The sequence below is a fragment of the Puma concolor genome, chromosome E2, assembly GCF_028749965.1.
Source record: "Puma concolor isolate L17-30 chromosome E2, mPumCon1.1.hap2, whole genome shotgun sequence".
NCBI lineage: Eukaryota > Metazoa > Chordata > Mammalia > Carnivora > Felidae > Puma > Puma concolor.
The window spans coordinates 58,240,214-58,257,192 of NC_141681.1; the positions used below are offsets into that span (position 1 = coordinate 58,240,214).

Consider the following 16,979-nt stretch of genomic DNA (forward strand, 5'->3'; position numbering starts at 1 on the left):
ATTAGAGCCTAGCATGGGGCTGTCTGCTGTCCGTGTGGAGCCTGCTCTAGATCACCTGTCCCTTCTCCCTTTGCCCCTCCTTTGCCTGTGTGCTCTCTCTCTCTCAATAATAAATAAACATTTAAAGAAGAAATTCCATATAAAAAAAGGATTGTTCACAAAAAAAAGGATTGTTCATAAATGTAATTTTACTTGAGAAAAAAATTAATCACAAGATTATTCTTCTACTTTCTCAGAATGTATCTGAATTTCATCCCAAATATTTATTTGTTTATAAAGTGATTGTCAGGATATTTTCCAACTTTGGCAGTGTTTGTTGATTTAGAAAGGAAAGTTTTGTGCTAGTCAGCTTGGTTCTAAACAATGGATTATACCCTTACACTCTGTGTAAGAGGAGGAATATATTAAGAAAATAATACATTTTTAATGGGTTTTAAGTGCTTATTTGTAAAATTTTTCATTAGAGCATTTTATGCTTGATATAAAAAAAAAATACCTTTCCTGGTTTACTGTCAATGAAGACATGCCAACAATCCAAATGCTCCTCTTTCATGGGTACGTAGTCGCAGTTTAAAATTATAGTTATATGGTGGGTTTCCTTTGAAAGGCTTAATCTATTTTTTTAATGTAGACTGCGGTTAAATTTTGTCTTATTCTGGTTTTGCATTCTATAATAATGTACTTTCTTTTGTATGGGACTTTCCCCACGAGATGGATGTAGTTTCATTTACCTGTGTATCTTGTTACAGGATGACAATGTTCATCTAGTGCATTTTAAGACATTGTGAGTTTAAGTCAATTATGAATCAACCAGGCCCCTTACCAATAAATTTATGTATGTATTTCTTGGTATAAATATGACCCATACATACTTTGGGACTCCTTTCTTTCCTTGGTTAGTGGTCAGTAAATGTTTTATCATGTCTAGGTGAATTGTCATAATAATAGACAACTAACGTATTGGTGAGTCATCATAACAGATAATTAATTTCATCATGTATTTATTGGTGACTTTATATTCTTCTTGCATGACAGAATTACTTTTGTGCATTGAAAGTCGTTTTTCAACATTCTATAACTCCAGGGTGCCTGGGTGACTCAATCTGTTAAGGATCTGAGTCTTGATTTTGGCTTAGGTCATGAACTCAGGGTCATGAGATTGAGCCCATGTTAGGCTATGAGCTGAGAATGGAATGTCCTTGGGATGCTCTCTATCTCTCGTGCGCACGCGCGCTTCCTCCCTCCCTCTCTCCTTCTGCCCTTCCCCTGCTCTCCCTCTCTCTCATGTATGTATGTGTGTATATTTACACACACACATATTCTGTACCTCTGTATCAAATTTAGATTTTTTTATCCTTATTTGTGGTCTTATACCCATGACGTACTTTGGTACCATTCTCTTCAACTTTTCCATCTTCTGTAGTATATTCTCTGTGGTTTACATAGAGATTACATAAAACATCTTAAAGGTATACAAACACATTTTATACTGATATTCTCAATTGCATACAAAATTATTCTACATATCACCTCCACCCCTGCACCTACCTTAAATTACTGATTCTACAATTTCTGTCTTTTAATATGTACTTACCTAGATTTATGATTTTTGTACTCTTTTTTTTTAAATTTGTTTATTTAGAGACAATCGGCAGGGAAAGGGCAGAGAGAGGTGGGGATAGAGGATCAGAAGTAGGCTCTCTGCTGACAAAACAGAACCTGATGTGGGGCTCAAACTCATAACCTGTGAGATCATGATCTGAGCTGAAGTCTGTTGCTTACCATACTGAACCACCCAGGCACCGCTCATTTTTTATACTGTCAGTGAAAAAGATACTGTAGCAGAAACTAAAGTGACTTGTGCTACCTCATTACAACATGACAGATTTGTGTATTTTTTATAAATTTTTAATGAGTTTTTATTTTTGAGACAAAGACAGAGATTGCAAATGGGGGAGAGGCAGAGAGACAGAGACACAGAATCTGAAGCAGACTCCACGCTCTGTCAGCACAGAACCCAAAGTGGGGGTAAAACTCATGGACCTTGAGATCCTGACCTGAGCCAAAGTCAGTCACTTAACCAACTGAGTCGCCCAGGCTCCCCAATTATATAAATTTTTACATTTAGCAGAGGGCTTTATGTTCTCATGTGTTTTTAGTTATAGTTTAGAATCCTATTATTTCAACCTGAAGGACCTCCTTTAATGTTTCTTGTAGGAGAGGTCTACTTGGAAACTTAGAGGGGTTCTTACTTGGGAAAGTCTCCATTTCTACATTCATGAAAAACAGTTTGGCCAGGTAGGGTATTCTTAGTGGATATGTTTTGAACTTTCAATACCTGAATACATGGGTCCGTGCGCTTCTTCCTATAAGATCTGCTAATCATCCCACTAAGCTTACAGGAGCTCTCCTTGACGAGATGAGTGGCTTTTGCCATGCTGGTTCAAATTTCTCTTCTTGCCTGTGAGTTTTGATAGGTTAATTATAAGGTGTCACCGTGTTCACGTCTTGACATTTACCCTGCCATGAATTTACTGTGCTTGTTACATTTGTCTCTTCTTTCCACATATAAGACTTGAGCTCTTCATATCGATGCTCGGCCCCCTTTCCCTCCCCTCTCCTCAGGGGTTCCCTTAATATACATATTGGATCGCTTGTTGGTGTCCCATGAGTCCCTAGACCCTGTCCTTTGATTCTTAGCAGGTAATTGAACACAAGAGTATTTTAGGTTGTCTGATTCTTTCTTCTACTTGATCAAGTCTGTTGTTGGCCCCTTAGTGTATTTTTCAATTCAGCAATTGTACTCTTCATCTCCCAATTTCTTGTTCATTGTTGGTGATATGTTCTGTTTCCTTGGCTTTACATTTGGTCATGAATAGTTTTCCTGCTATCATTTAGTTACCTGCCTATTTTTCTTCTTCCTCCATGAGCATCTTTATGACGGTTATTTTGAATTCCTTGTCAGTCAATTAATAGTACTTGATTAATTTAGGGCCACTTTTGGAGATGTATTTTGTTCCTCCAATTGGAACACAAAATCCTATATCTTTGTATCCTTTTATAGCTTTGGTTGACATTTGGGAATTAAAAAGCAAAGAAACAAAAACCCGCAAAAACAATGAAAACAAAACAAAAAAGTGAAAATAACAGCCTCTGGGCCCAGGGTTATGGACTTGGTTTGTACAGAGGAACACAAAAATACAGTAATTCTAGGTACAGTGACACATGTTCTGGTCATTTGTCATGTCTGAATTTCTGTAACTGCTAAAGTTAAAAAGTGTCGTTACTCTTTGGAGACCGTGATACCTTCCACTCTTGTTCTTCAGCTCTGTAGTCTCTCCAGTGTTTGAACAAATGCTCACCTTTTGTCTGAGCACCTACCATAGTGTATCCAGAGGGTGCTCTCATTCCTTCTGCTTCCCATGCCATGCATGACAGAAACAAGTCCCTCAAGACAGCAAAGAAACCAGATCGTTGAACATACATTTGTTTCTCTCCTCGACAGAGGGAAGACTTTTGTCACTGTGTTGTCATGGAGTGTCAGGGAGAGTGGGCAGCTGTTGTAGGCAAGTGTCCTAAACGTTCTTTGTCTTTTCACTGTGACTCTTCTGCCTTTGTACTTGCCTGGGTGTGCTGTATTCTCCTAATGTGCTTCTGGAGTCCTGAAAAAGTCCTTTGGTCTATTTGTGTCTCCAAGAAGGAGCAAAGTCCTGGTGCTTCCTATTTCTTCATTCTACTGACGTCCTATCATGGATATTACTTTTGCACATTAGCATACTTACATATATGCAATGTAGTAAGTGTGATGACTTCTTTTGTATCTTTTAGTTGTGTCTTCCCGTAACACCCTAGGCTTGTTGGTCGACAACCAAGAAGAGTCCTTTGGTACAGTGATATGGGAAAAAGTAGACACTGTGGCCCTGAGTATTTAAACTTAAGGGATGATGGGGAAGGCGATGGGGTGTAGGGAAATGCCGAATGTTTATTATGATGGATATAACCAAACGGGCACAACTACTGGTAACGAAATGCTACTGCTAGAAGAGATCAAGGATAAAAAACCTTCTGGGGAAAACCTCACCTTAACTCATTATATTTGGAAAACAATGTCTTTGGAGCAAAAGTCAAAAATCCAGTTTTTAAAGATACATATTCTCTGGAAAGACATTTGGAAATTCTGAAAAGTCACCTAGCCCATACTGAAAGTATTCCAAATATAAAATTGGATTAACCACTCACTGAAACAATTCTGTGAGTTAGACATTTGAAAAGGGAGATAAAAATTCTAAATGTGGTTGATTTGAGAAGTCCTGCTTGGAGGTCTCATTATTCTTCTACCAACATGTAATCCCCCTGGTCCCAAGGCTCTGATTTTGATAAACACAGGAGGGTTTTATCCAAACATCACTGTTCAATAGTTACAACACAGCACTTGATTTGGAGCAACTATTTATGTGTGTGTTGTTACAAAGGCCTTTAGTTGAGGACTCTAGCTTCCGTAATTACTGAGGGGTTTATAGTGGAGACAGAAGTTACAAAAGCAATGAGTGTGGGGAAAACATGAATTGAGGGTGAAATGCTAATAAGCGTGAGAGAACTCCATCTCCAGAGAACCAGTATAAAAGTAAGAAATGTGAGAAAGTCTTCTATGTAAGCTCAAATCTTCTTGTACATCATTGTATCCTGACTAGAGAGAAAACTTAAAAATGTAGAGATCCTGAGGACCCTGATCACTTAGAGATGTAATTTTATGGTAGAGATTTTTCTTACAGTCTAATTAATTACTAAGCACTAAGCAGTATCCTTTAAATTATGATAGTTGCGTACCTACATGGATTAAAACACTGCAAAAAGAATTTTTAAAAATGTAGTAACTCTGGGACAGCTTTTAACTAGTCTTCAAAACTCACTCAACAGCAGAGATTTCATAATGGGAAGAAATGTAACAAATTTATACACTGAGGCAAAGTCCTTACCACTAAAAACTTACAACCTAAAGAAATACATATTGGGGAGAAGGCTAAATAAAAATATTTAAATATGAGCAAAATTGTTAAGCCCAACTACAAACTTTCTGAATATCAGGGAGAGCACACTGAATGAAACACTACAAATACAAAGGATGTGATGAAGCGTTTAGTTTGTAAGCAAAACTATTCAACATGAGATAATATGTCCTGAGGAGGTGACTTACAAATGTCAATATTGGCAGTCTTGACCTGAACTGAACCCTTACTTAACATCAGAGAAAATATACTGGACGGGAACCCTAGAAATGTAATGAATGAGGAAGGACTTTTGGTTTTAACATACACTTCAGTAAATACCAGGATCTTTATAAAGGATAAACACTTTACAGATGTAGACATTTGGCAAACTATGGAATGAAAAGGCAAATCTAAGAAAGTCAGAATTCACAGCAGGAAGCAATAAGTCAATACCACTTTTCACACATGATTCTAAATCAGAGTGTTTATTTAGAGGAAAACCCAAAGTTTAAACACCGAGAACACTTACATCAGTGTGAGCATATGGGGCCCTAACCACCCCCCCCGATGGAAAATCTGTGGGTATCTCTTGAGTCTCCAGAGCTTAAAACCATACCTACTTTTCCATAAAAATAACTAGAACATTGCCAGTGAATCACCCCATTCATTGCTTTGTTGTCCGTATTATAAATGGTATTGTTATAATTAAGGAAGCTTGAGAAAACAAAAGATTAAGGAACCTATAATGAAAACATATATACAGTAGTTCATTGGATTTATATTTAAAATAATCTCTGTCTAAATGGATGCACACTGTTTAGACCCATGTTCTTGAATGGTCAGCTATATTTTGAAGATGCCTGAAAGGATCAAGGGGTAATGGACATCTGGAGAAGGATAATTATTCTCTTTTTTTTCTATTGACCATATCTGAGGTTTTTGTGTGGTTTTTTTTGCATGTCATATTTTATTAATTTTTTAAAAAAAATTTTTTAATGTTTATTTACTTTTGAGACAGAGAGAAACAGAGCATGAACAGGGGAGGGGCAGAGAGAGAAAGGGAGGCACAGAATCTGAAGCAGGCTCCAGGCTCTGAGCTGTCAGCACAGAGCCAGATGCGGGGCTTGAACTCACAAATGGCAAGATCATGACCTAGGCCGAAGTCAGATGCTCAACTGACTGAGCCACCCAGGTGCTCCTGCATGGCATATTTTATTAGTTTTACTCATAGATCATCTCATGCTATGGCTTTATTGCTTATGTCATGCAAAATGATTTGACTGTTGTCTCACAGACACGAGGGCCTCTTTTATGATGGGAAATTCATGCTGACCTACTTTTACTTGGAAGATTAAGAACACTGTTAGGGACCTGAGAAGATGGCAGCGTAGGAGGATGCTGGGCTCACCGCGCATCCTGATGATCACTTAGATTCCATCTACACCTGCCTAAATAACCCAGAAAACCGCCAGAAGACTAGCAGAACGGAATCTCCAGAGCCAAGCGCAGACGAGAGGCCCACGGAAGAGGGTAGGAAGGGCGAAAAGGCAATGTGCACTCCATGGACTGGCGGAAGGGAGCCGGGGCAGAGGGGCGGCCAACCGGCCAAGCAGAGCCCCCGAGTCTGGCGGGCAAAAGCGGAGGGCCCAGATGGAGTGTGTTCCCACAGCAAGCGGGACTTGACATCTGGAAGGTTATAAGCTAACAGCTCTGCTCAGAGAACGGGAGGGCTGGAGGACAATGGGAGGGAGAGTTGTTGGGCCCCGGATGACAGAGCTCAGCTTGGCGGGGAACAAAGGCACTCGCCAGTGCCATCTCCCTCGCCCATCCCCCAGCCCAAATCCCAAAGGGAACCAGTTCCTGCCAGGGAACTTGCTTGCACCGCACAAACACCCAATGCTGTGCTTCTGCTGATCCATCCCTCCAGCGGGTCTGACTCCCTCCCAGTGCCGCAGGGCCCCTCCGGAAGGAGAACTACGAAGGAAAAGCGAGCTGAGCCTGCCCCTCCCACCCCTGTGCACCTTGCCGATCCACCCCAGCTAATACGCCAGATCCCCAGCACCACAAGCCTGGCAGTGTGTGTGCAAGTAGCCCAGATGGGCCATGCCACCCCACAGTGAATCCCACCCCTAGGAGAGGGGAAGAGAAGGCCCACACCAGTCTGACTGTGGCCCCAGCGGTGGGCTGGGGGCAGACATCAGGTATGACTGCGGCCCTGCCCACCAATGCAAGTTATTCAAGACAGCACAGGGGAAGTGTCCCGTAGTCCCGCACCATTCCAGGGACTACCCAAAATGACGAAACGGAAGAATTCCCCTCAGAAAAACGTCCAGAAAATAACAACAGCTAACGAACTGATCAAAAATGATTTAAACAATATAACAGAAAGTGATTTTAGAATAATAGTCATAAAATTAATCGCTGGGCTTGAAAACAGTATAAAGGACAGCAGAGAATCTATTGCTACAGAGATCAAGGGACTAAGGAATAGCCAGGAGGAGCTAAAAAATGCTATTAATGAGCTGCAAAATAAAATGGAGACAACTACGGTTCAGATTGAAGAGGCAGAGGAGAGAACAGGTGAACTAGAAGATAAAATTATGGAAAAAGAAGAAGCTGAGAAAAAGATAAAAAAATCCAGGAGTATAAGGGGAAAATTAGAGAACTAAGTGATGCACTAAAGAGAAATAATATACGCATAATTGGTATTCCAGAGGAGGGAGAGAGAGGGAAAGGTGCTGAAGGTGTACTTGAAGAAATAATAGCTGAGAACTTCCCAGATCTGGGGAAGGAAAAGGGCACTGATATCCAAGAGGCACAGAGAACTCCCTTCAGACAGAACTGGAATCGAGCTTCTGCATGACATATCATAGTGAAACTGGCAAAATACAAGGATAAAGAGAAAATTCTGAAAGCAGCTAGGGATAAACGTGCTCTAACATATAAAGGGAGACCTATAAGACTCGTGACTGATCTCTCTACTGAAACTTGGCAGGCAAGAAAGGAATGGCAGGAAATCTTCAATGTGATGAACAGAAAAGATATGCAGCCGAGAATCCTTTATCCAGCAACTCTGCCATTGAGAATAGGAGAGATAAAAGTCTTCCCAAAAAAAAAAAAACTGAAGGAATTCGTCACCACTAAACCAGCCCTACAAAAGATCCTAAGGGGGATCCTGTGAGACAAAGTACCAGAGACATCGCTACAAGCATGAAACCTATGGACATCACAGTGACTCTAAACCCATATCTTTCTATAATAACACTGAATGTAAATGGACTAAATGTGCCAACCAAAAGACATAGGGTATCAGAATGGATAAAAAAAACAAGAGCCATCTATTTGCTGTATACAAGAGACTCATTTTAGCCCTGAGGACACCTTTAGATTGAGAGTAAGGGGATGGAGAACTATTTATCATGCCACTGGAAGTCAAAAGAAAGCTGGACTAGCCATACTTATATCAGACAAACTAGACTTTAAATTAAAGGCTCTAACAAGAGATGAAAAAGGGCATTATATAATAATCACAGGGTCTACCCATCAGGAAGAGCTAACAAATATAAATGTCTATGCGCCGAATACAGGAGCCACCAAATATATAAAACAATTACTCATAAACATAAGCAACCTTATTGAGAAGAATGTGGTAATTGCAGGGGACTTTAACACTCCACCTACAGAAATGGATAGCTCGTCTAGACACACGGTCAATAAAGAAACAAGAGCCCTGAATGATACATTGGATCAGATGGACTTGACAGATATATTTAGAACTCTGCATCCCAAAGCAACAGAATATACTTTCTTCTCGAGTGCACATGGAACATTCTCCAAGATAGATCACATACTGGGTCACAAAACAGCCCTTCATAAGTATACAAGAATTGAAATCATACCATGCATACTCTCAGACCGCAATGCTATGAAGCTTGAAATCAACCACAGGAAAAAGTCTGGAAAACCTCCAAAAGCATGGAGGTTAAAGAACACCCTACTAAAGAATGAATGGGTCAACCAGGCAATTAGAGAAGAAATTAAAAAATATATGGAAACATATATGAACATGAAACAAATATATGAAAATGAAAATACAACAATCCAAACGCTTTGGGATGCAGTGAAGGCAGTCCTGAGAGGAAAATACATTGCAATCAGGCCTATCTCAAGAAACAAGAAAAATCCCAAATACAAAATGTAACAGCACACCTAAAGGAAATAGAAGCAGAACAGCAAAGACAGCCTAAATCCAGCAGAAGAAGAGAAATATTAAAGATCAGAGCAGAAATAAACAATATAGAATCTAAAAAACCTGTAGAGCAGATCAATGAATCCAAGAGTTGGTTTTTGTTTTTTTTTTTTAATTTATTTTTTCAACGTTTATTTATTTTTGGGACAGAGAGAGACAGAGCATGAACGGGCGAGGGGCAGAGAGAGAGGGAGACACAGAATCGGAAACAGGCTCCAGGCTCTGAGCCATCAGCCCAGAGCCCGACGCGGGGCTCGAACTCACGGACCGCGAGATCGTAACCTGGCTGAAGTCAGACGCTTAACCGACTGAGCCACCCAGGAGCCCCGCAAGAGTTGGTTTTTTGAAAAAATAAACAAAATTGATAAACCTCTAGCCAGGCTTCTCAAAAGAAAAGGGAGATGACCCAAATAGATAAAATCATGAATGAAAATGGAATTATTACAACCAACCCCTCAGAGATACAAACAATTATCAGGGAATACTATGAAAAATTATATGCCAACAAACTGGACAACCTGGAAGAAATGGACAAATTCCTAAACACTCACATGCTTCCAAAACTCAATCAGGAGGAAATAGAAAGCTTGAACAGACCCATAACCAGCGAAGAAATTGAATCAGTCATCAAAAAATCTCCCAACAAATAAGAGTCCAGGACCAGATGGCTTCCAAGGGGAGTTCTACCAGACGTTTAAAGCAGAGATAATACCTATCCTTCTCAAGCTATTCCAAGAAATAGAAAGGGAAGGAAAACTTCCAGACTCATTCTATGAAGCCAGTATTACTTTGATTCCTAAACCAGACAGAGACCCAGTAAAAAAAGAGAACTACAGGCCAATATCCCTGATGAATATGGATGCAAAAATTCTCAATAAGATACTAGCAAATCTAATTCAACAGCATATAAAAAGAGTTATTCACCATGGTCAAGCAGAATTCATTCCTGGGCTGCAGGGCTGGTTCAACATTTGCAAATCAATAAACATGATACATCACATTAATAAAAGAAAAGAACCATATGTTCCTGTCGATGCAGAAAAAGCATTTCACAAAATTCAGCACCCTTTCTTAATAAAAACCCTCGAGAAAGTCGGGATAGAAGGAACATACTTAAACATCATAAAAGCCATTTATGAAAAGTGCACAGCTAACATCATCCTAAATGGGGAAAAACTGAGAGCTTTTTCCCTGAGATCAGGAACACGACAGGGATGCCCACTCTCACCGCTGTTGTTTAACATAGTGTTGGAAGTTCTAGCATCAGCAATCAGACGACAAAAGGAAATCAAAGGCATCAAAACTGGCAAAGATGAAGTCAAGCTTTCGCTTTTTGCAGATGACATGATATTATACATGGAAAATCCGATAGACTCCACCAAAAGTCTGCTAGAACTGATACATGAATTCAGCAAAGTTGCAGGATACAAAATCAATGTACAGAAATCAGTTGCATTCTTATACACTAACAATGAAGCAACAGAAAGACAAAGAAACTGATCCCATTCACAATTGCTCCAAGAAGCATAAAATACCTAGGAATAAATCTAACCAAAGATGTAAACGACCTGTATGCTGAAAACTATAGAAAGCTTATGAAGGAAATTGAAGAAGATATAAAGAAATGGAAAGACATTCTCTGCTCATGGATTGGAAGAATAAATATTGTCAAAATGTCAATACTACCCAAAGCTATCTACACATTCAATGCAATCCCAATCAAAATTGCACCAGCATTCTTCTCAAACTAGAACAAGCAATCCTAAAATTCGTATGGAACCACAAAAGGCCCCGAATAGCCAAAGTAATTTTTTTTTCAACGTTTATTTATTTTGGGGACAGAGAGAGACAGAGCATGAACGGGCGAGGGGCAGAGAGAGAGGGAGACACAGAATCGGAAACAGGCTCCAGGCTCTGAGCCATCAGCCCAGAGCCCGACGCGGGGCTCGAACTCACGGACCGTGAGACCGTGACCTGGATGAAGTCGGACGCTTAACCGACTGCGCCACCCAGGCGCCCCTAGCCAAAGTAATTTTGAAGAAGAAGACCAAAGCAAGAGGCATCACAATCCCAGACTTTAGCCTCTACTACAAAGCTGTCATCATCAAGACAGCATGGTATTGGCACAAAAACAGACACATAGACCAATGGAATAGAATAGAAACCCCAGAACTAGACCCACAAACGTATGGCCAACTAATCTTTGACAAAGCAGGAAAGAATATCCAATGGAAAAAAGTCTCTTTAACAAATGGTGCTGGGAGAACTGGACAGCAACATGCAGAAGGTTGAAACTAGACCACTTTCTCACACCATTCACAAAAATAAACTCAAAATGGATAAAGGACCTGAATGTGAGACAGGAAACCATCAAAACCCTAGAGGAGAAAGCAGGAAAAAACCTCTCTGACCTCAGCTGTAGCAATTTCTTACTTGACACATCTCCAAAGGCAAGGGAATTAAAAACAAAAATGAACTACTGGGACCTTATGAAGATAAGAAGCTTCTGCACAGCAAAGGAAGCAACCAACAAAACGAAAAGGCAACCAATGGAATGGGAAAATATATTTACAAATGACATATCAGACAAAGGGCTAGTATCCAAAATCTATAAAGAGCTCACCAAACTCCACACCCAAAAAACAAATAACCCAGTGAGTAAATGGGCAGAAAACATGAATAGACACTTCTGTAATGAAGACATCCGGATGGCCAACAGGCACGTGAAAAGATGCTCAACGTCGCTCCTCATCAGGGAAATACAAATCAAAACCACACTCAGATATCACCTCACGCCAGCCAGAGTGGCCAAAATGAACAAATCAGGAGACTATAGATGCTGGAGAGGATGTGGAGAAACAGGAACCCTCTTGCACTGTTGGTGGGAATGCAAATTGGTGTAGCCACTCTGGAATACAGTGTGGAGTTTCCTAAAAAAATTAAAAATAGACCTACCCTATGACCCAGCAATAGCACTGCTAGGAATTTACCCAAGGAATACAGGAGTACTGATGCATAGGGGCACTTGTACCCGAATGTTTATAGCAGCACTCTCAACAATAGCCAAATTATGGAAAGAGCCTAAATGTCCATCAACTGATGAATGGATAAAAAAATTGTGGTTTAAGGGGCGCCTGGGTGGCGCAGTCGGTTAAGCGTCCGACTTCAGCCAGGTCACGATCTCGCGGTCCGTGAGTTCGAGCCCCGCGTGGGGCTCTGGGCTGATGTCTCAGAGCCTGGAGCCTGTTTCCGATTCTGTGTCTCCCTCTCTCTCTGCCCCTCCCCCGTTTATGCTCTGTCTCTCTCCCAAAAATAAATAAACGTTGAAAAAAAAAATTAAAAAAAAATTGTGGTTTATATACACAATGGAGTACTACATGGCAAGGAGAAAGAATGAAATATGGCCCTTTGTAGCAACATGGATGGAACTGGAGAGTGTGATGCTAAGTGAAATAAGCCACACAGAGAAAGACAGATACCATATGGTTTCACTCATATGTGGATCCTGAGAAAATTAACAGAAGTCCATGGGGGATGGGAAGGAAAACAAAAAAAGAGGTTAGAGTGGGAGAGAGCCAAAGCATAAGAGACTCTTAAAGACAGAGAACAAACTGAGGGTTGATGGGGGGTGGGAGGGTGGGTGATGGGTATTGAGGAGGGCACCTTTTGGGATGAGCACTGGGTGTTGTATGGAAACCAATTTGACAATAAACTTTATAAAAAAAGAAAAAGGTACCTGAAGCAAATGATAACAAAAGAAAAAGAAAAAAGAAAAAGAACACTGTTTGGTACTACATGTGAAGGAAGTCTACATGGGGATGCTTTTTGGGATTGATATATAACAATGATATCAGTCACCAAGAAGTGTTCAGGGCATTGTTCTTTGCATTCAAGTGAGACAGAAACATTCTGAATTTAAATATTTTGCCAGTTAGTGTATAGAAAAAATACAGTAGCAGCTCATAAAGATCTGAGTGTATCTTTATAATAGCATTTATTATAAATGAAGAATATTAGTTATGTAGTTCAAATAAAGAGATTTTCAGATATCTGAGGAAAGTATAGCTAAGTCTTCTGTAAAGGGATGAAAGATGATTATCAATCTACTTTTACTCAATAATTAGCCTTAATTCGAACATCATGGAAAGTACAACTCAGAAATCAATACATATGGGGAAAAAGAATGGCTCTTGAAAGACTTTAATGTGCATTTTGACCAAGGATCATACAGTGATTTTGCAGTGGTTTCTTAAGAGTACATTTGAAATTAATATATGCTCATTAATAAGCCGGAATGGATTTTAATATGTTAACTCTGATTTATAATGAAAGAAGTGGTGTCCTGATGCAACCTTAGCCTGCCCCATCTTCATCAAGGTTGCAGGTAAACAGGAACACAAAGTACACTTGACCCTTGTACAACATGGGTTTGAACTGTGTGAGTCCAACTTACAGGAAGATTTATTTATAGTACAGTAGTGTAAATGTATGTACTCTTCCTTTTGATTTCCTTAATATTTTCTTTTGATGAATTTCCTTGATGGTAGGAATACCATAATGAACACCTATAAAATGTGAAGTATATTTTAATTGACTACTTTTCTTCTCAGTAGTAGGCTATTAAATTGATGTGTTGGGGAGTCAAACTTGTACACGGATTTTCAACTGCGTGGGTGGTGGGTACACTGAACCCCTGCATTATTCAAGAGTCATTGGTACTTGTTTAAGCAGTGGGATGCTATCACGAATGATCTCTTTGCCCAGTGGCCTTAAACCTCAAATTACTTGAACTTAATTTTCCCAAAGTTTACATATTATACCTTCCTTTTTGTAAGTGATGGGGCATTAGGAGCTTTTAATAAGGATCATATAAGAGTATTATTGAGAATGTAGCTGAACAATTTCCTGATACTTCTGCCTTGCAATCCATTTTGTATAAACAGGCTGGCTGCAGGAGGTGGGTTTGAACTGACTCTAGCTCCACCCAGTAGCAAACTCACTAGATAAGAGCCCCACAGTCATAAGCAAACAGAAGCTCCTGATAGGAATTCTTTAATCATCATTTGTATAAGAGTGTCCACTCTCAGTATATGCATTCACCTTGCACATCCTTTGGAGAGGACCCCTGCAGAGAGCATCTGCCATTCTCCACTGATTTTGAGGTCAACTGTGCATTCTAGACTTAGCCCAGGAGCTCCACAGTCCTCCAACCATGCACCCCAAAAAAGGCATCTGCCCAGTTCCTGACATTCTCTCTGCCTGCACTCAACCTTAACCTCTACATCTTGCCCCTCATGACATATTGTACACATCCTCCATGGCCTATGAGTAGTAAATTGTTTCTTTTTTGTTTATTGATCCTTGGCTCACAAAATAATGCACGGCAGTTCTACTTAACAACTGCTAATTAAACAAATTTACTACAAATCTAAGACCTCTCTACAGATTCTTAGTCACTATTTGAAGTCTTAACCTATGTGTTTTGTTCTGTTTTGTTTTTTCTTTTAGTGTAGTTTTTGTGAGCATATGGAACCCAGATTTTCACAGTTTTGAAATGCAAAGAATGCAATATATTATGTTAAGCTAAAGATGGATTTTGGAATAACAGCACTAATAAGGAAGAAGAATGCGTGTGTGTGCAAACCAAGATCTTCAGAAGGAATGGGAATATTTGTTGAAATGAGGATATTTTAAATCTCAAAACTGATAATTTCCTGACAACCAAAAATATTATGGATTTATAAAAACAGGAATACTTCCTTACATTTTTGGTGATGAATTTATGTCTCCTAAATCTCTGCATATCTTGGTTTGAGAATCTCCCCATACAAATCCTGTCTTGTCTACCTGGTTAATATTCTTGTAGAATGTATTCTATTTCCACGTTCCAATGTTCATGAACTTTTGCTTCTATGAGTGGCTCAGGGATTTTAAGATTCTCTTGCATGAAATGACGTGGTGTCCAAATGTTAATTTGAATATGGAGTAATTCTACAGGGAGTATATTAAATTCCATGTAATTTATTTGATACATTTCCTTCCTACTCAATGGGAGAGGAACACTGAATAAGATTTCTTTAGTTACTATTCCTTTCCCTTCTTGGGAGTGACCTCATCCAAGATATTCACTTTAGTGAAAAAATTTGATGAGGTGAAAACTTGGAGATTCATGAGTCATGGGTTGTGTTCACCTTTATTTGAAGGAAACAAACATGCACAGTGCTGAGGGCTTAGTAGATGTTCTAAATATAGGAAGAAAACAGTATTCTGTTAAGAGTGATGATGCAGCCCAAGATAAGAGGTTAAAAAAAACATCTAGGCTGAAGCATTGGCATAAATTCTTCTTATGGGGAAGGACATCTGACCTAGGCTGCACAAGTGACTCTGAATTATAGAAGGATAAATTTTACTCATTTTCTTTCCAAATCTGCTCTGGTTTGTCTGTCTCCTCATCTCCATTCCAATGATGTAGCCATCACAACTTTTTTTTCCTGTGTTAGATAGATTCTCCCCCTGCCATGAGAGCCATGCAGGCTCTTCTTGTTTCTTAGTAGCTTATAGTTTTCAAAAAATTTTAAGTTTATTTCATCATCTTAGGGAGACAAAAAGAGAGAATGGAGAAGGGACAGAGTAGGGAAGAGAGAGAACCCCAAGCAGGATTTGCACTGTCAGCACCGAACCTGATGCAGGGCTCAAACTCACAAACCATGAGATCATGACCTGAGCTGAAGTCAGGTGCTAAACTGACTGAACCACCCAGGCACCTCTAGAATTTTTTAATATAATGGGAAATCGTTGCTAATTGGATCAATTGAGCCATCTCTAATATTTCAGTACAATCTTATCACTACTTAAATGGAAGGAACAGGAAAACACTCAATTGTCTACAGGATTACTTCAGGCAGTTGGTATGGAGAGAGTTATGAGGACAAATAAAACATGAGGATAGTATGCTTTGAGAGGAGGATAGATCCTACAAAAACAAATATGGAAAACTCCTGAAATGTGATGAAATCTCTGACAAGAAGCTCTCTTTGATCACTGCAAGATCATAGGACAATTCTTGTGATGAACAAATGTGACCTAGAAGGGAACTTGGGAACCAGCCGGGTGGTTTTCTGGGATTGAGGGATGTCAGATTCTTTACTCATGATTAAACAATTTTCTAGTGGTACTGTGGAGCAGATGCTGTTGGGTGCCATAGATAACTGCACTTTCCCAGGCCCAGTTTTGTGGAGGTTGATGGAGTGGGGAACATTGTGGGCATTGCTTGAAGATGTCACATGATAGAGTTGGTGTTAAAGATGCAAAGGCTACTGGACACTAATAGTCAGAACCAGCAAGGCATGTGGGTAGTTCCTCAAAGCACTGGCATCCCAGGTATATAAGCCCAACATAGGTCTCATCCATTGTTGATGGGTGACCTTCCAAGGATCCTGACCCACAGCTGGCAGAGACCTCCCTCACATCCACTCAGCCCTGTGTTGAGTCTAGTCTATGCTCCGAACCATGTTCAGAGCACTGATTCCTTGGGAAGCTGGTCACCAGTCACTGGCACTGAGCATATTTCTGCTCTAAACAGCCTACCCAGTTTTTAGGCTAGATGTCCCTATGATGTTTCACAGCCTGGGCTGTCCTTACACCCATTTGGACCTGAGTGGGAAGAGGATATCTATCAGTTGTAGAAACCAATAAAATAAAGTAGGGTAGCATGTTCTACTCACATTTCGCATTGGTTCAAT

The 16,979-nt window shown here is 39.9% G+C and overlaps 3 protein-coding genes across 10 annotated transcripts in view; 2 read left to right on the forward strand and 1 right to left on the reverse strand.

Annotated features, from left to right (window-relative positions):
* The window catches only part of LOC112850903 (uncharacterized), a 212,892-nt gene that overhangs the window by 38,085 nt on the left and 157,828 nt on the right, over nt 1–16,979 (reverse strand). The gene's annotated exons all lie outside the window — the stretch shown is intronic.
* Nucleotides 1–16,979, forward strand: part of LOC147573822 (KRAB domain-containing protein 5-like) — a 161,288-nt gene that overhangs the window by 26,238 nt on the left and 118,071 nt on the right. The gene's annotated exons all lie outside the window — the stretch shown is intronic.
* The window catches only part of LOC147573823 (uncharacterized), a 33,704-nt gene continuing 20,696 nt past the window's right edge, over nt 3,972–16,979 (forward strand). Inside the window, 1 exon segment of the mRNA XM_086690869.1 lies at nt 3,972–4,020. Coding sequence (XP_086546995.1) covers nt 3,972–4,020 — 49 coding nt within the window.